Source organism: Anser cygnoides, chromosome Z (assembly GCF_040182565.1).
Source record: "Anser cygnoides isolate HZ-2024a breed goose chromosome Z, Taihu_goose_T2T_genome, whole genome shotgun sequence".
Taxonomy (NCBI): domain Eukaryota; kingdom Metazoa; phylum Chordata; class Aves; order Anseriformes; family Anatidae; genus Anser; species Anser cygnoides.
The window spans coordinates 67,774,165-67,798,306 of NC_089912.1; the positions used below are offsets into that span (position 1 = coordinate 67,774,165).

Here is a 24,142-nt window from a genome sequence, read left to right on the forward strand (position 1 = left end):
AGGTGTTCAAGACCAGGTTAGATGAGGTTCTGAGCAACCTGATCTAGTGGGTGGCATCCCTGCCTATGTCAGGGGGGTTGGAACTAGATGATCTTTAAAGTCCCTTCCAAGCCAAGCTATTCTGTGATTCTATTGCTTGACTATTTCCCTTTCCAGATGGAGAGACTTCAAAATTATCTTTATGCAACGCTTTTTGTTTTCAGAAGCGAGAAATAATTTCCAAGTTGCTTTTATTCCCTTTTAGTGTAATAATAACTAGTTAAAAAAGACTTCCTCTAATTGCGAATTTCAGCATTTGGACATTGGAACTAAGATGTTGCACTACTCTGTACCTATGAATGTAAATAGCACAAGTATGAAAAAAAAGGCAGAAAGACAGCATCTGTCCAAGCAGAAAGACTTGCTGATACAACGATTGGCATACAAGAGAAAAGAACCCTCATCAAATTCTAAATACTGAAGAGGCAGGCTGTTCTGCTCTTTGCTTTTGTTTTGAAAGACAGACCTCTACGATGGAGAGGATAGCCAGAAATCTAAGAGATTCTCTGGAGAAAGACCAACAGCCTATATGCCCTCCTGACTGAACCTTTTCAAACATCTCTCTAACACCAGCAGACAAAATTGTCACATTCACATGGATGTGCAACTGTTGAAATTAGACAAGAATGTTCCAGCCTGACACTATCTTCTTCATCATGCATTCCTCTACATCTCTTTTGTCCCTCTCTTGTCACATTTTCTCATCATTCACATAAATCATAAGACCAACAACATCATGATGCAGAAAAATGTGAAGACAATGTAATTCTTGCACCCAAAGCGAGACCAGGACTAGTGAAGGCATAGGGCTTGACCAGAACAGCTAGAGGACATCCAAGCTTGGTCCCAAAATTGCTGTCACATCTTGTGCACCAGGCTAAAGGATCTGTCCATGCATGGTCATCTCTTCATCCCTATGATCTGGTAATTTCAACACAGAGCTTCATTTTTCTTTTCTTCCTTCTTTTTGGTACTTGTTTACATCAAAACAGAAAAACTTTCTACCACCAGAAACTCAGTCTTCAACGACAGAAGCCTGGGAGCTTCAATTTTCCACCAAGAAATTCTGTCCAATAAAAGCTGATTGACTAATATCATTTTCTGAAAAAGTATGTTGATATTTTTTGATTAACCTGGTTTTATATAAGCATTGAGTTTCATGATACTTAATACTTTTTTTTCTCATATGCTAATCAACGACTTTCAGAATAATGTAATTTTTATAGCAAGTATACCAAGAAATGAAACAGCCAGATCCCTTCCTACTCAGAACCCTGTTTACATATAGTATATACAGCAAATACTTTACAAGCATCTTTGATTTGACTCCAGTTATTCCATTACAATTAAGGTAACATGTCTGAGTCACAAGGTAGAAAACCTTGAGTTCCTGACACTGAAATGTTCCTACCACTATATTTTAAATTTTAAGATCCCATATGATTTTAAAGGACTTTTTTTTTTTTTTTTTTTTTTTTAGCATTAAGCCATTGAATACTGTTCTGACTCACTGCTGGAAAGAAAAACGTTTTCCACAACCCCCTACAAAAAGATACTTACTCACACTGATATCTTAATTCGGAGTATGGTATATTAAAAAATACCCTACCACAAAACAACCAGCCACAAATAATGCAAAAGGAATTACGAGAAAAATAATTGCCTCATTTCTGTTATTCTTCAAAATGCAAAGGTCATTTAAGTTAGGGCTGCTTTTAGTAAAATCTCAGGGAACCAAACACAAAGCTTTGAGAGAGAAAAGACCATTTAATAAACTTAACATCTTTTCAGCTCCACAACTTATTTCAAGTAAGATCTACAATTAGCATTTCCACTTACATGAGGTTATACGCAATATATTGTACTGATTATCTTTTTATCCTGGAACTTGACATTTTTATTTCTAAGACAAACATGTACATCAATTTACCTGGACTCCTCAAAGCTCCCAAATATTTTGATACAGGCAGAAAAGCTGGCTCTCTCAATGAGAAAATCCACAGGGTTTGTCACATTAGTAGCCTGTTCTCTTTGCTAAGAGGAGTTCTGCTTCTCAGAGAGGGTTTGCATAAGAATGTTGCTTGTGGTTTTTATTATCATGATCAGTAGAAAAAAGCTGCTCTCCGCAGGATATTAGGCAAAAAGCAGTGGAGGAAAAGGGAACTAAAATTTGTTCAGACTGCTTGGGTGCTGCCATCAGCAATATTCACTATGTGATATTTAAAAGCAAAGTGAGATCCCGTACTGCGTTTACCCCATATTGCAGAGTCCTGTGAAGCTATATTGGTGCATACAAGCTTGAATCTTTACTGAATAATATTTAAGAAAACGTGTGGTAATTACAAGCTTAAAGACAGTGGACCTCTTGGGTCATCAAGTCTAGTCCCCTGCTGCCAGCAAGGATCACTACATCCATTCCCACTCATCAACTAAAGATGTCAGCTAACATGTTTGTTTGCTCCCAACTTTGCCAGTAGGTTCTGGCATTCTCCTGGCCAGTGTTTTAAAGCATTTGTTTTATAGAGATTTTTTTTTTTTTCAAAATTATGATCTATTATGATTTTACTCTTTTGCCCCTCAGTTTATTACACAAATCAAAGTATGACATAGGATAGGGAAATTAATATTGAGAAAATAAGCTTCACAAGAAACCCTAAATGTGGAGGTAAATCCAAACCACAAAGGCAGAACCCTCTGCTAAATAGAGCTCAGCAAACTTGCTGGAGCTCTGCATGGTGATCAGATTGCATTAGAACAATTTTGTGACTGAGCTTCATTAAAAGTTGTTTGGCTCTTCCTCATTGTTTATCACTTCCCCTTCTGCACATCCTTATTTATTTATTTAGTTAGTTAGTTAGTTAGTTAGTTAGTTAGTTAGTTGTCTCAGAGAAGCATTGGAGGTACTTAATACTTCTAGATTAATTTTACAAACATTTCTATTTTAGCTAGTTTGAAAGCCTGTTAGTGTTGGATGGAACTTATCTGAGATAAAAATACTATTACGTTTCATATTTGTCACTTTCCAGTGATAATTTTGTTGTTGTTACATCAGGCAACATCTTTTTCTTAGTGGGAGATATGCAATTCTGAGCCGTTCATGAGTTCTTTATGCTATTCATTCTGTTGTACACAATTTGATTTATAAAATCATATTTATTTTTGAAAATAAACATTCATTGCCAGTGGTTAATCATTTATCATTAATCTTAAGGCAGATTGTGACTGCTGTTGTTCTAGTTGGCAGTTTGCACAACTGTATTACAGTGTTAAATGTAGCAATATAGACCTTTTTTCACTGGTAAACAACACTGCAAGATTTGGCTCACTGTATCAGCACTAGGCAAATCATACTGTGATCAAAGAATGAGCTCTTCTTTGCAACTCTGAGTGCTAGACAGTTCCTTGTCATCTTCCCTTTCATCCAGTGCACAGAAAATAAATACTTCTCTAACTGACAGAATGCTACTGAGGAAATAAATTGCAACAAACACAATAAAAATATCAGTTTAGGCTGTGAAATTGCTCTGAAAGTTGTCCATGTGCAATATCTGCATTTTATGCTTCATTTCACACTTGGAGATGCAACAGGTTCCTAGATCGTCCCTCTTTTTTTTTTTTCCACATAGTTCTGTGGAGGATGTTTGTGAGTAGTTTGAGGGAATTAGTTGTTTTTAGCAGATGAAAGAATCTGAAGGAATTAATATTTTAAGGAACAGGACCTTCAAACCTGAAAGCACATTATAGCTATTTTGCTTTTTTCTATTATTTCACCCCAAACCAAAAAGCAGTAGCAGCAGAAACAGCAGCAATAACAGCATCACAAAATTATATTTAAGACAAACATATCAATAATAATAATGCCTTCCGTATATAAGCATGCCATTCCAGACTCTGTGTTGACCAAAACTGGCATCTAAATCCCAGCATAACAATGGCAATGGTAGTAGTATTCTCATGTGCAAAATTTATTACTGCAGTCATACTTTTTTTTTTTTTTTTTAACAGAGCATTTACACAGCTCTAGTTTCCACATACCTTTGGGAAAAGTGGATGCTTAAACATTAAATTTGTCCAAAATAGATGAAAAAAAAAAAAAAAAAAGGAAAAAAAATACTTCACTGACTTGTTCTGCTGTAAATGCTAGTTCAGCTTTTTAAGGTAACTTTTATGTACTGATGCTGTCCTGTAATCTGAAATGGCTGGAGAGTCAGGCACTACTATCTGAACAGCCTAGGTTTCCAGTTCAGTGCTTACAAAAAATATAGTCATGATCTTGTTACCTCTGTGGCTGCAAACCATAGTGGTGAAATGACACTGAGAAAAAGCAAGCAAATAAACAAACAAAAACAAACAAACAAAAACCCACAAACTTTTTTCTTTCCACGTTGTTTCAACACAGTTCATTTCACTGATCTTAGTCTACTACGTGATCCCAAAACAGGTGTGACAACATAACAGAAATGATGGTGAATGAAGATGGGAGATGAAGAATACAGAAATGATTTGCTTTATGAGGTAATCTTTAAAATATGCCTAAAAAAAAGCACATAGGAGATCACCTTTGGAACCCTACAAAAATATCATTAAAGCAAGTTGGCAATCCCCTTTCTAAATCAGAATATTGTTGTTCCATCTGTAATATACAGTACATATACGTGGAGTGCTTGAGAAAGGGAAAGTCAATTTTAAGAGTTTTTCACTGAAGCCTCTATTTCTATCTCCTGACCACTCTCAGGGGGTCTTTTGCCTCCTAGTGGCAGACCAGAAGCAGCAGAAGAAATGATTTTCTGCTGAAAATCTGCTTACACATCCCTATACTCAGAGGATTAGCCTATCTGGTTTCATGCCACTCCTGAGGGATAATATTTCAAGTATTTAAATGTTGTTAAAGGACAAGACAAGAAGTTAATATGCCTGCTTAACACTGCTGTGCCAATCCTGGGAGTCTGGAATTCTGGGAAAAAAGTGTCATTCAGATGTCATCCACGACAGGTAGCCATGGCAGTGATTTGTTACAGTGATCCTTTGGGAAGTACCTGAAATTCAGTAGAAACTTGACATTCCTGAACACTGACAGGAGCTTCTGCATTCATTGCATTTCTTGTAGAAGCAGTCTACGTTATCTTTGTATCTGCAGACAGGGCCAGACTTCCTGAAACATGTGCTGTTCCATTTCCCTGAGGTTGCCATTTGAAAGTGGGTTTAATATTTCTGACAGAGGTTTGGTGTGGTCAGGAGTGAAGTAACAGCATTGTCTCATGTCTAAAATGTACTGTCATGTATACAGGAAGAGCTGGGCTTCCCAGATATTATTTGTGGACAGCTGACAGACAGGATTCCCCAAAAGCTCCTCAAGTTGATGCTGTGGCTCTTTTAAACTGCCATAATTCAAACCTTAGAATCTTATAGCTGTTGAATTTTATTATAATATTTATGTTTGTCCAAACCAGGAGTACGGAAATCTGTTTCCGCCATTTAGATCTCCTTATACTAAAAGAAGGTAGATCTGAAGAGCGAAGAAAGAAGGCAAAAGATGATGTCAGAATCTAGGGTGGTTATACTTTGTAAATGATGTATTTCTGTCATCGAGGAAAGACCAGTGTACTCCAGCATCACAGTCACATGCATGCCTTGTGGAAGAAAAGTTAAGCTCCTGGTTTTCTGCTTGGTTGTAAGCACTGGTGCTGCTGATGCAAAGCACCTTCAGATAAAAAAGTAAATAAAAATAAAATAAAAAAATCTTTCATTTGAATAGTCTTTTTTTTTTTTTTTAAGTTTTTAGTTTGACCATAGCAGTGCTCTGTTGGCTCACATCCTAAACAATCCTATTTTGAAGGCAAACCTTTCATTTGGATGCAAAATTCATCTCCAGGTAAACTGGAAGGAAATCCTGGGCTTTCACTAGACAGTTCAGAAAAACTTTTGAAAGCACACGGCTCACTGAGGCAGGCAGCAGTCATGACATGCTCAGATGAACTATTGCCCCTGGTCCCCCCTTACTCCACCACTTGTGCCTCGCTGAAGGCCACAGCTGACCACCATTGGCAGCTTGACTGGATGGTTTAATGAGCTAAATTGCACATAATACGTTTTTGCTGCGACAGCTGAATTTGCAGTTGCCAACTTCTGGCTAGAAGGAAGAGGTCCCAGCCACAGGCCTGCTGGCTATTTTGGTAAGGTAGGCAAGGTGAGAAGCTGCTAGAAGCAGTGGATGAGGGGAAGGTGGTAGAAACCAGGATAAGAGGGAAGACAGATGAGCATGGTAGGGCTACAAGGAGCTGGGTGGGGGCAGTTCATGTGGGGAGAAGAGCTCTGGAAGCTGGTGAGGCTGGGTAACCTTCTGCCTTCCCACATGATGCTGTGCTCCGTCAGTCCCCCTGTGCCTCATGAAGGTGGCCTGGCCCTGCCCCACCATCAGATCGTGGGGCCCTGCCTTGCTCCATCCTCCCTGCCAGGGCTGAGCATGTCAGGGAGGGCCCCAGGACTGGCTGGAGCAAGCACACATGCCTGGAGTGTGGGGCAGCCATCTTAATAGTTGCTGTGACAGCAGTGTCCTAATAGTGAGAGAGAGGAATGTAATGGGGAAAGGGGAGACAGGGTGAGAAGTGACGGAGGAAACAGTGTTCTCAAGGAAGAAGTTACTTCAGTTCCCTACCCTTACCATATACCCGTATTCAGGTGGGGAATTATCTGCTGGCTTGGCTTCCCCCTCAGCATCCCCCCTAGCTGCTGATACCAGGACGAGGAAGAAGTGGAAAAGCAAGAGGAACAGCCAGCTTTAGCAATAGACCCCTGACTTCCCTTTCTCCTCCATGTGTTCTTCCCCTCTTCTGTCTGGGAAGAAAACAAATGTGCAAGAACATGCAAATCCCTTGCCAGCAGTTGTGCAAAGGCTGTGGGAGGGGAATGTCTCTGGACTCCCCATGATTTCACACACAAACTTAACACCCTCCTTTCCTACCCCCTCACAGAGTCACAGAATGGCTGAGATCCGAAGGGATCTCTGAAGATCATCTAGTCCAACCCACTTGTCGAGCAGGATCTCCTAGAGAACATTGTGCAGGATGGCATCCAGGCAGGCTTTGAATATATCCAGAGAAGGAGACTCCACAACCTCTCTGGACAACCTGTTCCAGTGCTCTGTCACCCTCACAGTAGAGAAGTGCCCTCTCATATTCAGCTGGAACATCGTGTGCTTCAGTTTGTGCCCATTGCCTCTCATCCACTCACTGGGCACAACTGAAAAGAGACCAGCTCCATCCTCTCCACACCCTCCCCTCAGATATTATACACATTAACGAGGTCTTCCCTCAATCTTCTCTTCTCCAGGCTAAACAGGCCCAGCTCTCTGCCTGTCCTCATACGACAGGTGCTCCAGTCCTCTCATCATCTTAGTAGTCCTCCTCTGGACTTGCTCCAGTGGTTCTATGTCCCTCTTCTGCTGGGGAGCCCAGAATTGGACACAATACTCCAGGTGGGACCTCACCAGGGCTGAGTAGAGGGGGGGAGAATCACCTCCCTTGAGCTGCTGACAACGCTCTTCCGAATGCAGCCCCGGATACCGTTGGCCTTCTTGGCCACAAGGGCACATTGCTGGCACATGGTCAGCCTGCTGTACACCAGGACTCCCAGGTCTCTCTCTGCAGAGCTGCTCTCCAGCAGGTCAGCCCCCAACCTGTACTGGTACTTGTGGTTATTCTTCCCTAGGTGCAGGACCCTACACTTGTTGAAGTTCATGAGGTTCCTCTTGATCCTACCCTCCAGGCTGTCGAGGTCCCTCTGAATGGCAGCACAGTCCTCTGGGGTATCAGCCACTCCTTCCAGCTTTGTGTCATCAGCAAACTTGCTGAGGGTGCACTTTGCTCCATCATCCAGATTGTTGATGAATAATTTGAACAACACTGGACCCTGTACTGACTCCTAGGGGACACTGCTAGCTACAGGCCTCCAGCTAGACTCTGCACCACTGAGCAAAACCCTCTGAGCTCTGCCATTCAACCAATTATGCCACCTCACTGCTCATCAAGGCTGCAGTTCCTGAGCTTGTCTATGAGGATCTTATGGGAGACAGTGTCAAAAGCCTTGCTGAAGTCAAGGCAGACCACATCCACTGCTCTCCCCTCATCTACCCAACTAGTCATCTCATCATAGAAAGCTATTAAATAGGTTAAGCATCATTTCCCCTCGCATGTTAAACCCCTGACAGCTCTTCAAGTCTCATCTGCTTTTAGTGTAGAGAAGCAAATAGAACCCCACGATTCCTAAAAAGCATCTTGGCTCCAGGCAAAGTCTTGGTTTCACTGCTTTCCCTTCTGGGCACAAAGGACTCACAGCCGGTGTCTGTGCCTCTTCAGGTATCACCTATCTCAGTTACCATGATCTTTCGCTGGGAAGAGGGTAGCAAAGGGCCTTTACCCTTCAAAATCTCCTCATTAAATATCTGAAGAAAACTGTAGAAAGATTTGTGAATTCAGCAATATAGGCTTTGTTAGTATCATTTGATTTCTTATGAACAGATACTTTCTTTTTAATTGAATTAAAAACAGCACTATCAAAACTACATTTGGTAGATAATGTCTGAGCCATATCAGTGGTGGGCAGGCTGCTTTTGCTTTAGAAAAGATGTTTATTTTAACAAACAAACAAACAAACCCATCAAAAGCAGACTTTCTTGATCAATTTTGGTAAGGCAAGCGATCTATGACAAAAATGTATTTTAATGAAGTGCAATTGACATTGTTCTACACTTCAGATGCTCTCAAGTAAGTACCTATAACAAGTATGTCTGAATTTGAAACATGTGGGATAAAGAAAATGAAGGCTCAAGTTAAATTCTCAGTTGTCATGACTCTTTCACCATTCTGCCTTTGCACCCCTTCATGAGGCTTCTGTGATAATTAGTATTATTTAGTATAACTGCAACAATTAACAATTTTAGAGTCTGTTCTCATGGTCTAGGATTTTAACTTTTTAATATATGCTGTATTACAAGTATTTTAATGTTCTAAAATAGGAAGGGGGAAAGGTCAGGTTAAAAAACTTGGTGCTTTACAGTTTAACCTTAATTATATATTAGGAATGTTATTTATATTGCAATGAAACCTTCTTGGCTTATGTTGTAAAGTCACTTTACCCAGACAGTCACATAGGTAAAAAGTGTACATTTTTACCTGTGTATCGTTAACAGGTTTCAGGAAACAGATAGTTACTTTCTCATGCAAGTCCTGTTGATTCACTGAAGACTATGATACAGAAGGAAAAACTTATTATTTTCAGGCTGGAGCTCTTTTGCTTCTGCTCATGTGGCAAGAATAACACAAGGAAAGTCCAACAAGGAGATGCACTGCAGAGCTCAGCAAACACCATGTTCACCTACGTAAGGTACCATGTAACACCAATCTCTGATATTGTTATGTAATATCTTTTTCTAGCATTAATGTAGTACTTTGCAGTGGGGACCATTTACAAACACTTCTGTTACATCTTTAATCTTTTATGACAAACTTCTCAGCAGTTGAGAAATGCACACAAGAATTAATTTTAGCTGGAACTAATTTTACAACTTCAAGCACGGTAGATTAAGCATGAGATATTTTGTCTACCTCTTAGGAAGGACTGAGAAGCTTCTGGAAAAAAATATTTCTGATTCTAGTGGCTCCAGCTGATTTGCAAAGGCCAGAAATGGAAAAGTACTACATACTTTCAAGGATTTTATCCCCAGTAGCATTTAATGACTTTTTTATAGAGACTCTGCTTTTGAAGTTCAGAAGCAGTTGGTAAAATATATTGTGTTCTATGAGCACTACATGAATTACTTCAAAATGAGACATAGTAGTGACTCAGCTTTGCTTGCAGTTGTTGCTGTACAGATGTTACCTCATCCACCCCTGAACTGCAGATAACGTGCCTCCATATAAGTAATTATTGTGCTTATTGCATGGCTGGTCAGAGACTTCACACGGGCAGTTTCCACACAGCAGGTAATCAGCTATAACTTGCTGGGCTGTGCAGCTAGATTACCAATTACCTGTTTCTCAGCTCATTTCATGATCTCAGTGCAGAGATTGAGTGCTAGCTGAGAGTGCAGGATCTAGGCTAAAGCACAGTGAAATGGGACTTGGCAACTGAATGCACGTAAGGTTCTTTTTTGTAGAGCTAAAAATGTGTTATAAGAAGGTAGAGAATACACTGGAATCCCTGCCTATGTACAGCATAAAGTAGGAAGATGACTGTAGAATCAGGGTCTGGGTTATGAAAGCGAGGATATATGATAAAAGAGTGAGGGAAGAAAACACTTCATGCTCAGGTACTGCCCACTGGGCAAATGGAGTTTTAGAATCCCTTACATAGGCCTTGCATGCTTGCTTTCTTGCTGAAGACCCTTTATACATACAGGGCATCATTCATCCGTTTGCCACTCATCCTATGCATAATTCTGCAACTTCTGTAAGTCAACAGTTTAACAACTTCAGTGGAAAATTCACAAAAGAAAAAATGAGCCTGTGCTGCCATGGTGTTCAGTCACCTTGGCTAGCTATACCTTCCGAGAAAGCAACACTTTCTCAGTGTTGATGAGGGGCATGGGACACCACACAATTACACCTTAAAACAGTGTAACCAAAGAGCTAGGATGCTGTGTAATGATGTCTACTGTTTTTCACCACAGTTTGTAACGGTGAAGTTCCAATGGGGGAAGCAGTTCCCCACCCTTAGCCCACAGGTTTGATACTATAGAAATTTAAGACTGTTATATATCACATGATCACTGAAAAAATGCAGATTGAAAATATTCAAGGAAAGAGAAGAAAAGAGAAGGAGAGAAAAAGAACAAAGGACTGTGGCATGGGAGCAGAAGTGCTTTTCAGTCTAGATTATTTCACTGCTTGAGGTTACAGAACAACACGTTTATACTAACAATAAAAAGAGACAGAGGATTAGAATAACTGCATGAGAGGAGTGACTGGGCAAGGAGTCCCTAAAGCAGTGTTGGAGTGGAAGAGAAGGAGGGTTGGAACATATTCTTTGAATATAGCTTCAGGACAGCTGTGTTGGTAGAGAGGAACAAAGAAAATACATATAGAAAATAATTTCTATGCCTCACATGGGCAGAATCATTCTTGTTCCCCTCACATCTCCCAGCTGCAATGTCTACCATACAAGCCTTTTGTACATTTTGATACTTTTCTTCCTGGACCATCTGCCCAGGCACAGGACTGGTCAAACCTTAGAATTCTTTTCACATAAGTGTGAATTTCGTAGTATGACCGACACATTTTCAAGGATTGAAAAAAAATCCTTGAAAAAGCTTGGCAGAGTGGCTGACACACCAGAGGCCTGTGCAGCCATTCAGAAAGACCTGGACAGGCTGGAGAGCTGGGTGGAGAGGAGCCCCATGAGGTTCAATGAGGGCAACTGCAGGGTCCTGAATCTGGGGAGGACCAACCCCAGACACCAGTACAGGCTGGGGGCTGACCTGTTGGAGAGCAGATCTGTGGAGAGGGACCTGGGGGTCAAGGTGGACAGCAGGCTGACCATGTGCCAGCAATGTGCCCTTGTGGCCAAGAAGGCCAGTGGGATCCTAGCCTGCACCAGGAGGAGTGTGGACAGCAGGTCAAGAGAGATGATCCTCCCCCTCTACTAAGCCCTGGTGAGGCCACACCTGGAGTATTGTGTGTGGTGCTGGGCTCCCCAGTACAAGAGGGACATAGAACTTTTCGAGAGGGTCCAGTGCAGAGCCACGAAGATGATTAAGGGATTGGAGCATCTGTCTCGTGATGAAAGACTAAGCAAGCTGGGCCTGTTTAGCCTAGAGAAGAGGAGATTGAGAGGGGATCTTATCAACCTCTACAAATACCTGAGGGGACAATGTAAAGAGGATGGGGACAAACTTTTCTCAGTGGTGGCCAGTGATAAGGCAAGGGGTAATGGGTATAAATTGAATCACTGGAGGTTTCATCACCATTTGAGAGATAACTTCTTTATGGTTCAGGTGGCAGACCACTGGAAAAGGCTGCCCATAGAGGTTGTGGATTCTGCTTTGGAGATATCTAAAACCTGCCTGGATGCCATCCCGTGTAATACGCTCTAGGTGACTCTGCTTGAGCAGAAGGGTTGGACTAGATGATCTCTGGAGGTCCCTTCTAACCTCAACTATTCTGTGATTCTGTGATTGTCAAACATAAAATCACATATCTGGAAAAATGTTCAATCTGAAATGTTGAAGTTTAATTAAAAATAAAAACATTCCTTTATATGACTTCTCAGGTTAGTACAGTTTCTGACATCAGTATGATGTGGCCTAAAAAACAACAACAAAGCGTATCTTCCTACAGAATAAACACTTCAAAACACAAAATAACTTCAGAAATGTTCCCATGGGAGTTCTAATCAAAGACAATAAAGATTAAAAATGAAAACCCAGTTAAATAGCTTTAAAAAGGATGTTTCAACAAAATTTTCCTAAGCACTTCTTCTTAGGATTTACTTAATACCTAACACCCTTTCTGTGGCCCAATCCTTTGGGCTTTCAAAACGTTTTTCTTTTGACTACCAATGAATTCTGATCCTTGCAAATGACAACAGGCTGGTCACAAGGCTGCTGGCTTCAAAGTGCATGTCCACCTGTGAGATAAACCCACAAAAGAAATGGAAAATGAGGTTAAATAAAAGTGCATTCTTCTGTTCCTCTGGCAAAGCACAGCAGAAAACTAAGACCCGTTTTTCATCTGCTGGAAGAATCTCTTTGGCTTAGTCAACTTATGTAGAGAGTGTACACAAACCCCATATTCTGAAGCCAGCTGGTACATTCACAGTTTATTCTTTAAAAAAAAAAGAATTCTTCTTCCTTCCTGTACTACCCTTCTGCCTTTTTCCAAGATTTCCCTTTCTACAAACCTTGCTCAGTCCCTTTTTATCCTATTGCTGGCATGTGCTAACTAGGAAACTGGAGAGATGAGTGGGCAATATGTCCCCTCTTCCATCATATGCCTGTCCTACAGTCAGATAGATTTCATCTTTCTGTAGTCAGACAGAAGTGAACACTACTTCACAGAGAACTTTCTCTCTACAATTTTGTTGCTGTTGTTGTTGTGTTTTCCTTTTTTAAAATTCTTTTTCTTCTCTTTCTGTGGAGTCATTTCTTGGCACATGCACAATGGTGACCTCTAATGGAGGAACCACTCCCATTATGAATCATAGCCTCACAGAATAATTTCAGTAGGGAGGGACCTCTGGAAGTCATCTTATCCAACTTTCTGCTCAGAGCAGAGCCAATACTTTCCTGATTGCTCAGAGCAGTCTCCAATTGGGTTTTGATTACCTGCAAGGATGGAGATGCTGCAGTCCTAGGCTATCTGTCCCATTATTTGGTTTCCCTCACCAGGGTGTGTGTGTGTGTCCAGCTGGGTTTTCCCTTTTTGCAGCTTGTTTCAAAAGCCCCTTGTTTCCATTGCCATTTCCATTTAATCATGAAAGTGTAGCTTACCGTGTCTATTATTTGCAGGCACTGGAATCTGGAAATGAGAAGGGGAAACCTAATTCGGCAGGGTCTATTTTAGTTTTACTATCTCTTCACAGTGGCTACAGGCCATGACAGATAAGGGGCTGCACATACCAGCCTTTCTGCTCCAAGGACTAAAAAAGTGTATGGGGAAATATGCACTGCCATTTGTGGTTGAGCAGTGGCTAGACTGATGAAAGCTAAGGCTAGTCAGCTGGGCATCCATTTAAGGATGAGCTGTTGTGAAGTTCCTTGACTGCACAGGATACATATGTTGTGGAGGATAGAACGGCTACTGGCTGTGGTGGGGAAAAGAGAGAAAAAAAAAGCAAAAAGAAGAAAGCACCAGTGTTGGACTAAGGTAGGTCAGTTCATTCTTGAAGGCTAGTACATAAATTTTAGCCCTGTCAGCTGCTCTCAGAGGCTAAGTGAAAGAGATTTGACAGAAAACTCATGATGTGTAAGGAATATATTCAGGTCAATGGAAACCTAGTTGTAGAGTAATGAATGAATTAGAGACAGAGGTCCAAAAAGGTCTAAGTGGGGCCAGCTGTAAAGACAGAACCACTGTGGGATAAACTGCAGGGCCTGTAAACACTTGAAAAGATGAAAAAGATTCAAAAAGTATTGGGAAAATAACTGAAAAAATTACTGAGAGATGGAACGGATCAATGGTTGTAGCAAAATTACTGTTTTGCGAGGCTTTGAACAGGGGACACAATTTCCAAACATTTTTCTTCTCCTTCCTCCAATGAGAATAAGAATACCACTCTGCCTATGACTTGTCCACAGAATCAAAATGCAGACACTCTCAAAAGATTAGAGAAGGGCTCTAGTATTGTAGTGGTTGTGACACTTCTTCAAAATTTTATTACACAAGCGTTAGAGATGTGTCAGCAGAAATAGAAGGAACATCCAGCCATATCTGTGAATCCAAATTGCATAAAAATTCTCTGATCCTCATTCAATTCTGTGAAAATGTAAGCCCCTCAAGAACAGTTTAAATATATATTTTGGCAAATTCTATGGCTTGAGTTTGGAAAAGGATTGTCCCATTTTTAAGAACATATAATAAATAGTTACTATGAATTTTCACAGCTTTCAGTGATGACATGAAAAGCAGGGGGCCGTTGTTCACAACTTCAATACAATAACATGGGTGATGTTTTTGTTTTCTTCATATCTATTTTGTTGTTTTTGTTGTTTGTTTAATATTGATTTTCTGTGTATTCCAGCTTTTGGATTAAGGGATGCTGCTGAAGCCAGATGCTATTTTTGTTCATTTCACATTATTTCTGTTAAGAACCCTAAACTCTGATGGACAATAATAATAATAATAATAATAATAATAATAATAATAATAATAATAATAATTGATTTGTTGGATTTTCTTAATTAAAATAAGAATAGTGTGCATGTTCACTTTGTAAGAAAAAACAGCTAAAAAAAATGTCTTTTTATTAAAATGGACCTACAAATATCCTCGGGGTCTTAATCCCAGGCTGCTGATGCAAATATGGATGACTTACTGATAAATATTTAAACATATTAAAACAATTCACTTACAACTTCAAGAAATAAAAAAGTGCACATATTCCTCTGTGTCTTAAACTATCAGGAGACATTCACAATGTAGTTACATGAGAAATGTGTAGGGTAAATGACTACTGAAAGTTCTCATATAAATATAAATATTCTGTTCTCAAAAGGAAGAGGATAGATATTAGGGAAATGTTGCTAATTACCGTCTTTGAGTTAGAGCATAGAGAAAGGGAGTAGCTGTAATAAACGGTGACCAAATATGATTTCAAGAAAAGGTGTCAAGATGTGTAAGCTTTTTCTTGAAAACAAAATGTTTTTATTTTTTCAGCTCCTCCTTCCTTTAAAAGCACCTTTGGTGTTCTAAAAAAGCTGATTTTGTTTGGCAGCACTGGGAGCATTGCATTAACTTGTACATCTTACTGTTAGTCTAGGAGAAGCAGACACATAAAATACAATGCTTTTCATGTTATAACTTGGGTGACAAAGGGAAAGATTGGGACCATTTTGTATCTTAGAGTGAGGTAATTAAATGTGGTATGTTCTGTCTCTGCTTCACATTTGTTTATGAATATTTTTTATTGTTTTCTCATCTAGATACCTAACTCATTCATTCCACTTCTGTTAAGTAGGCCAAGCTGATTTTAGTGCGGATGGGCTGATCACAAACATATCTACATGTAGCTAGTTCTGGTTTGCCAGTGTTTTTCTTTAATGATATCATGGGTCTTTCATGTTTGCAGCAAGACATTTTGGGATAACAGGGGTGCCAGAGCTTGAGATGTTCTGAGTCCAGTTTGGCCCTCTGTAACAATATAGAGGCATCATTGGGCATTATGTCTGCACAGAGTTTTGCTGTCTTAGAATATACTCTAGACAATCCACTACTTTTCCACTGCTTGACTAGCTTTATCATTACATTTTTTTCCTTGGTGTCTTATACAGTGAGCTAGAAAGAATTTTTGGATTTATTTGAAACAGATGTTCATTTGTATTTCAAATAATTTTGAAAGTATCTGAAAGATCTAGAAAAAAAATATTTTTTTTTCTCTCAGTCTTTGTTTCTCTTTGCTTCTTGTGCTTCACTTGGGCTTGACAGACAGAGAAGTGTGCCTGGCTCACTAAGACAATAGCATTCTGAATGTTTTCTTTTTCTTAGTCCTGGAAGTTGTGGGTTTTTTTTGTTGTTTGTTTTGTTTTGTTTTTGTTTTTTACACAAAGCAGTTTCAAAATCTGCTGTGTTAAGCAAGGCATAACTTGAGTTGCTGGACTTCTGCAGCTATCTGAAGTCCAGTGGCCTCTCTGGTCTTTGCAGAAAGGTAGAGGTCACTTTGCACAGAATTCCTTGCAAGACTGGTCCTTCAGAGTGTGGTTAGGTCTTCAGCTTGTCAGAGAAGCCACTTTTGTGTATTCTGGTACAGAATCATCAGGACTCCATCAAGACACAAAAGTTGGACATAAAATATAGCACTAGAAGACAGAGATTCTTTTTTTTTTTCCTGGTGAAAATAATGATATTAAAATGTATTGGCCTGATATCCCTCATCTCTCTCTCTCTCTCTCTTTTTTTTTTTTTTTTAATCCTATTATAGAGGAAATTTTGAGGCACCTCAATTATTGGAAAAATGTCCTTTCCTTTTAAAAATGATCAGCTGTTCTTTAATTTCATTTACCTGTAGGTAGTGGTCAAAAAATAAACCCCAATGTAAGAGAAACCCACAGCTCTCCTGAGAGTGCCCTAAGCACCAGATAGAAGGTTAATAATGGTTGGTGAGAGAAGTTTCCACCTCTTTTGATGACAGTGATTGGTTTGCATGAAATATGTGAGGATTCTTTGGTTCAGAGAAGGAGAAAGTGTAAAGTGTGTCTATAGACTAGTAATTACAACACTTACTTAGGTCTAGTTTCCATGCACTGCTCCAAACACTTATCTATCTATCTATCTATCTATCTATCTATCTATCTATCTATCTATGACAAACCAAAGGTAACTCTTTCCCTCTTGTCTATTTTGGTCACAGAGCAATTGAACTGCTGGTGATGCAGCAGTCCCTTCCAAATGGGCCTGATAATCTGATGAGATAGAGAAGAATACATAATTTATAAATGCATTGAAATGAGTCACAAGCAATCTTAAATGGGGGAATCTGCATGACCAAAACTTTCTTGTCAAAATCTGAGACATATTCAAAGACAGGCAGGTTTTGAGCCTATCAAGTGCGGATTTGTGGACACTGCATATTTGTCTCTAACTTTGTCTTAGCCTTTTAGAATGAACACACAAAGTTTGAGGGCCTGAAGTTTCACATGATCTACCTTATATTGACATTTCCTTTCCTTGCCTTTATTTCTTTTCTTGTGAACTAGACAATGCTTGTAAGGTGTTTAAACCTCTTATAAAACTCTGAACTCCTCCTTGATGAAAGAACATCAAGATAACATCTTGTCAAACATACCTGCCTCATTCCTAAAAAGGCTAACCAAAAAAATAGGTCTCCATAATCTTTTCATCAAAGCTTCCAATGACAAAGCTTTTACAGTCTGATCAAGCATTCTGTTCTCATACTTCTCTATCCTCAAACTTTTTTTTTTTCCCTAATATTTAAGCTGAAAAATTAGCAGATTCCTTTATCTGTGAAACTATACCATCACCTTCTTTCTCCCCTTGATTTCAAATAAGAGCATGGCAAAATAGAAGGACTTCAATTTGAACAACCTTAGCCTTTGCTGAAATTATGTTAGCTCTTCAGTGGTACAGCTTTACTGAAAGCATGATGTGTTTGTGCACCTTTCACTGTTAACTAAAGCAACTCAACTCTGGGACCTTGAAACATTTTCAGAAGTATGCCAAGAAATAAAGTCACGTTGTGGAAGGGTATTCATTTTTCTGAAGGTAAAGTTTAAGAGGAAGTGTTAGTATAACTGTTTGGAAATCCCTCAGGGTTTTCCCTCTAGGTAGTATGATGGTCTGGAAAAGAAACAAAGCCATAATTATATGAAACCTGAAACCTCTATAAAAAGAGCATCTTCTACCTCGTATATCAATGAAAAAATGAACAAAGAGTTATTTGGAGGAAAAAATAGGTTTAAAAGAAGTCAGGATATCACACACTGTAGATTTCTGAATGGATGCGGTCTGAATCTATGTGGTCTGTGGAATTAATTCTGTTTCATATTTCAGTAGTTCTATGTACTTCATTAATCGACTCTAATGGTACTGTGCTTGTTCATTCCATTCATGCCAGATTCTGTATTTTTCTGCATGTGCCTTGGGGACAAGATCACTTTTTCTAGATCGTAATATTTATTTTTATTTTTTAATAACCGTACTCATGAATTACATGCTTCGTGTTGCCCAGAGAAGTCGTGCATGCCCCATCCCTGGAGATGTTCAAGACCAGGCTGGATGAGACCCTGGGCAGCTGATCTAGTGTGTGGCATCCCTGTCCATGATAAAGTAGGTAATCCTAGCAAGCATCTCAGGAAACAAACATCCCTAGCTTTGACATACCCCTTAATGTATTTCTTTGTCCTCTGCTAGGTCACTTTATAGGCCTGATTCACGTCTAAGGATAAGTGCTTATTCCATTTTTTGTTGTACATACTCTTTCAAACAAATAAAGAAATCCCAGGGGGCACTTTTCCTTCATTTAGGATATAACCACTTATAAATAAGAAGAAGCGTTTTTTTTTTTTTTTTTTTTTTTTTTTTTCCCCCCTGACTATCCATTAAAACAGACCACTTGATTAAGTGGCCGTTTGTTCTGTGTGAAAAATGTTTGCTCTCAAAGGGATAATGTATTTTGACTATCTTGGAAGCAGATGAAATTGTCCCCAAGACAAATGCAACAGAAATACAGCACTGACCCATTAATGAGTCATTTCAAGGCAAATTATAGTACAATAGTTGTTTTCCAAGAATTGCCTGTATGGAGATTTTTTTTTGTTAAAGGTCATATATATGGTGAATGACAGAAACTATCACAATTTAACTGTGAAGTTAGTAACGTTGCTGAGGCAATGTGAATGCCTTCCAAATTGGGCTACTTGGAAAATGTGGGTTTAGGTTTGCATTTGTACTTCAGATCTTGTTATGAGATACTAAAAGGAGTTGGGGATTTCTGTACAGTAAACTTGAAATGACCTTCCTTTCTGTGCCACACCTCACTTATTAACTGCTGTTCTAGCTCCATGTGGATGTTATGACTAAATGGATCCCAGTAGTTCTCTTTGATTTTATGGATTACTTTTAACAAGAATTCTTTGTTAACAAACAGTAAATCCAAATAGATTAACCAATTTCCTTAGTTAGCCATATTTGTATTAGTGGATTTATCTGAATTCTCATATCTCAAAAGTTCTTTTGCTTCTGACACTGAATCTATGAATTTCCAGTTGCACTGCAGGAAGAAAGGCATGTTAAATGCTATTGCTCTAGCTTAGAAATCAATGCTAGTCTTAGCTTTAAGTCAAAGGAAAATGTGACCTTTTCCCTTTGCATTCATCAGCTCCAAACTCACATGAAGCAATACCTACCACCAGCTGTTAGGGTAGTTCTATGATTTTTTCATGCGGTATTATGTATATGTGTTTTGTTTTAAACTTGGCTCTGTTGTGAAGGTCAGAAATGAAATACTGAACTCTGGGTTTTTATCCTATGGATCTTGGGATTCTGTGGCACCTCACTCTCCTCCTTCCATCTCTTCCTATATGTGGTAAAAACAGAGCCAGCCAGATTGTGCCAATTTAATTTCATTGGTTATTTTGTAGGGATAAATTTGTCTTGTCAACCACTCTGACATCAGCCTTGGGTAAAACTGTCAGAAAACATCTTTTCCTTCATTACTCCACACTCTACTTTCTTCAATAGCTTGTTTTTCTTTCTTCGTTTGTTTACTTTTTTTTTTTGTCTGACTTATATTACTATACTATTAATTTCCACACCTGCGGTATCAATAATGTGATTTACTTTCTTGGTGAGGCTGTTGGGATGCCTGTGATGCAGAGATGAAAGCACCCCTTTCCCCTAGTGCTATATAATTTTAATTTTGTTAGGTAAATACAAGAAGAGTCTGAATTCATAGTTAGTGTTACTTTGAATTGTCAATCATATTTGAAAACAACTTGGAGCTTTAGAGAGATTTACAGAAAAAAGTGGCACTGTTAATTGTTGCTTATTTTCAAACTTCTTTTGGCAACAGCAGAAGCCCTGCATCCAACATATTTGCATATGTGCATACTCTTTCTAAACAAACCCTCCTGTGAAAGCAGCTAGACAACTGAGTCATGCCAGTAAAGCAACTTTATGTTTGCCTCACAATTTTTAATGCAGGATTTTGCAAGTGCAAAGGCTTCATGTATATTTGGCCCTCCTGAATTGGTAACTCAGGTTAAAGAATGTCTGCAACAACAGGAATTCAGCATGCCACAGCACAGTGAGATGCTAATTTGCTATAACTGTTGTGCCTATTTAGATCCCTTTTACACATGCGTAAATCCAGAGTAAGTCAAGTGACTTGAATTTTTTTTGTAAACAAGTATAGTATTTTTCTCTTTATCAGTTGATCCTACACATTACAACATTACAACAGAACATTACAAAAGAAATTAATAGAATAAGAATTATCAGTTTTGTTTTTTAAATATCAAAAGGTCATTTAAACAATTCAAAGCCATTTTTTTCAGATTCAGGGAGAAATCAATCACTGTATAAAACAGAAAAAAACTCAGCTAAAACCCCCCAAATTTTGCAAAGCACTGTTAAATGTAAACTGTATTCTGTATTCAATCCTATTTCACATTGTCATTTTATATGAGTTTCTTGTAATGGACATTAGACATTTTTCCCCATGAGGATACTAAATTCTGTAGCTTGGATTCCTATCTATATTTCATAATGTACCTTTTCTCTCTTGGAACAAGATTGGCATATTCAAATAAGAAACACCTCTTTATTACCACTACTTTCAGGAAAAGGTTGCTTTATTTGGGCATATATACAATGACAAAAGTATACAAGCTACTCCAGGAGTCTTGAACTATTTCTTCAGGAAAAGACAGTCTGAAAGGCTATTCAGATTACACAATTTTTACCATCTATCTGAAAAATCATTTGCCTCAAACTTTTTGACTCAGTTTGTTAGTAAAATAGTTTCAAAAAACAGCTGAACATATTTAGGTTTGGAATTTTTTAGAATGTTTCTTTTTATGGAAAAAAAATCTAAAGATTAGTAAAAAATACAACTATGCTGCAAGTTTACAGACAAAAGCACAAATCTTGTTTGTTTGTTTGTTTTTCGTTTCAAAGGACTTCTGAATTAAACTAGGGTAGTGCAGTGGCTTCCTAGAAATGTAGTTAAGGGTCTTTACTCATTCCCATTTCTTGCTTGGTGTCTTATTGACACCTGGCTGCAGAATTCCCCTAGATACACAAATAAATTTGTCCGCTTAGCCTTGAAAGAAGCTGTTGCCTCTTCCTTAATCTTGAATTTCAGAATCAGTAAGACATACACAAACCAGTTCACATGGTGAAGAAGCTGAAAAAACTAAAAAGTCTCTTCATGCCCTCAAAAGTAGGAAGTCAGCTACAAGGAACTGAATTGAAAATTATTAGAAATATGTTTAGAGCTTTACTGTTACATCCACTGCAGTTTTAATAATGAATCTTACATATCCATGTAGTAAAAATAAAATTAATAGAGCTGTGTACTTACCATAGTTTTTGCCTCTCTGTCTCATACAAGTCTGCTAAAGAGTATGTACTGTACTGGAGAGAGTCAAAAATGTTCTTTGTCCTTCACTGTGCACTTCCTTTTTTGAAAGTGTATGTGGTCTATCCAGCCTTCACAGGAAAAGATATCAGCAAAATCCTTGTTTTGCATATTATCAGAGACCTAACAGAAATTTTAACAGCATTTGTTTGGGATACACTGCAGCACTGTGAAGGACAAATGACAGTGAAGGAGCATTCATTCATTTTATGACCTCCAAGATTATAATGAAAAACATGTATATGCTGATGAGAAAAATATATAGTTATGTTTTCACTAATCTTTTGCAGAATTAAAAAAGCAAATATATTTAGTTTTTTGTCTTTCATACTCAAGGTACCCAAGTTTTCATGTATTTGAACTTCATAACCTACCTCATATACCCCTTCTTCTGGCTCAGATTTGCACAGACGTTTAAAATCTGAAGCCATTTTCTTCCTCTAATAAGATGACCTGTATTTCTGTCCACTAACTTCTGGCTCATCATGTCTTCATAGCTCATAGTATCAGAAAAATAGGTTGTTCTGGTCCAGCAGGTTATTAAAGCCCTGCACTGCCAGACCTCCTATGCACAAAAAGTTATGGAAGAAACGGGATAAACCTCACTGGTGTGGGTGTAACAAAGGAAGCTAAAAGAGAGGTTCTTCAGCAAGATGACTGAAAAGACATGAAGGATGGAAGGAAGGAGAGGTGTGAAGCACATGCTAAATGCAGGGGAAAGTGAGGACTCTGATATACTTCCGGTGAAGTCCAACTGCTAAATAAAAAAGCAGGTAAGTTTTCAATAAGCAACCTTTGTATGAAGCAATGAGGGACAAATGAAAACAATAGTAATGTAACAGAAAATACTGTATCTGTATCACAACCAAGATTTAAACTCTATTCTGTGATGAAACGAAGATTTCCTCATAATCTTGGTAACAGAGCACTGAAATGATTGCTGCATTGCCGCAGTCCCAAAACATTGGTTTTCAATTAAACTTTTAGTGCAATATATCTGTAGAGCTATAATAGCAAATACCACTACAGGTACTTATAGAGGCAATTAACATACTTACAATTTATTTTCTAGAAAACAGAAAATTACTGTGGCAGCTACAAGCTTGTGTCTTTGAGCACAATATTATGCACCTTTGAGAAGGGATTTGAAAAGACAAATTGAAAAAGAAAATATTACCTTTGCACTCGGGAACATTCACTAAGTGTATTTCCATTTCTGTGGTTGAGTAGGAACTGTTTATGGTGACCGAAACCAATGAAAAACCTTTTTTTTTTTGGTCTACATTTGTAGCAGAGGGTGTGATTCACTTTCTTTGGTTACCATTTCTGTATAGTTTCACTTTTCAACTCTCTCCTACTGTAGGGACCCGGGGAACAGTCCTCTCCATTGTTTTCTTTTGTGATGTTTGGGTTTTGGTAGTAAAAGTCTTCAGGGCCACCTGTAGTTGGCAGCAGGCAGGGAACGAAGGTTCCAGGAGACTCCTCCAGACCTGGACTGCATGTATGTAACAGACTTACCTCCTTGATATGTGGTTGCTACTATTCCTGTGTTTCCAAACCACTCAGCCCTCTTATCCCTTAGTTCTCAGTATTTTAAAATAATCTGTTTTCTTGTATCTTGCATCCCTGTGTATCTTCTTAAGCCTAGTAGAACAGCTGAATTCACACTAATGCCTTTCTACAACCAATTTTCTTTTGTTTACTCAGCTGCTTTTTTTTTTTTTTTTCCGTGAGACTTCCGGAACTTTGTATCTTTGAGAACTATCCTTCCTTTCCCAACCTAATTAAATTTTCTTAGTTTACCAATTTAAAAAGTCACTCAGGATACTGATAGGTAGTACAATTGCCTCACCCTTGTCTCTTTCGTGAGTTTTGCTAAAAATATAGGTGGCATTATACCAACTCTTCTACCTCTTTGTAACGTAGCTCTGATTTCATAAAAAAATCTTTAACACACTGACATGTACAAGATACAATATCAAGCACTTCAGCAAATACCATAATAACTCTAGTAAAGGTGCATGTCTTTAAACATACCTGTGATGCAGGGTGTGAATTAGATGTAAGATGTGGGAGTGGAAATAAATCCAAAAGGGCATTCTAGTCAAGATCGAAGTCTCTCTCAGGTTCTTTGCTGACAGTATACTATCAAATGGCTGATGTTATATGCATTATTCTGATATTCATGCTGAACCTGAATTCTTGAAAATCAGTTTGAAAACATTCACCCCAAAGAATTGTTGAAAATAAGACAAAGGGAGACTATTATGCTATTGACTAACAAACATAAATGGTA

General features: G+C 38.7%; 1 protein-coding gene across 5 annotated transcripts in view; it reads right to left on the reverse strand.

The window, feature by feature from the left end:
- Nucleotides 1-21,975, reverse strand: part of FYB1 (FYN binding protein 1) — a 68,131-nt gene extending 46,156 nt beyond the window's left edge. For 2 of the 5 annotated variants that reach the window (XM_013181665.3, XM_013181663.3), the window contains exon 1: nucleotides 21,790-21,972. In XM_013181665.3, the coding sequence (XP_013037119.2) occupies nucleotides 21,790-21,792 (3 nt within the window). In that variant the 5' untranslated portion in view covers nucleotides 21,793-21,972. Of the gene's footprint in view, nucleotides 1-1,969; nucleotides 2,160-21,789 lie in introns of those variants that run through there. The other 3 variants (XM_013181662.3, XM_048057665.2, XM_013181664.3) reach the window with 3 other exon arrangements.
- Between the last annotated feature and the right edge of the window lie 2,167 nt (nucleotides 21,976-24,142).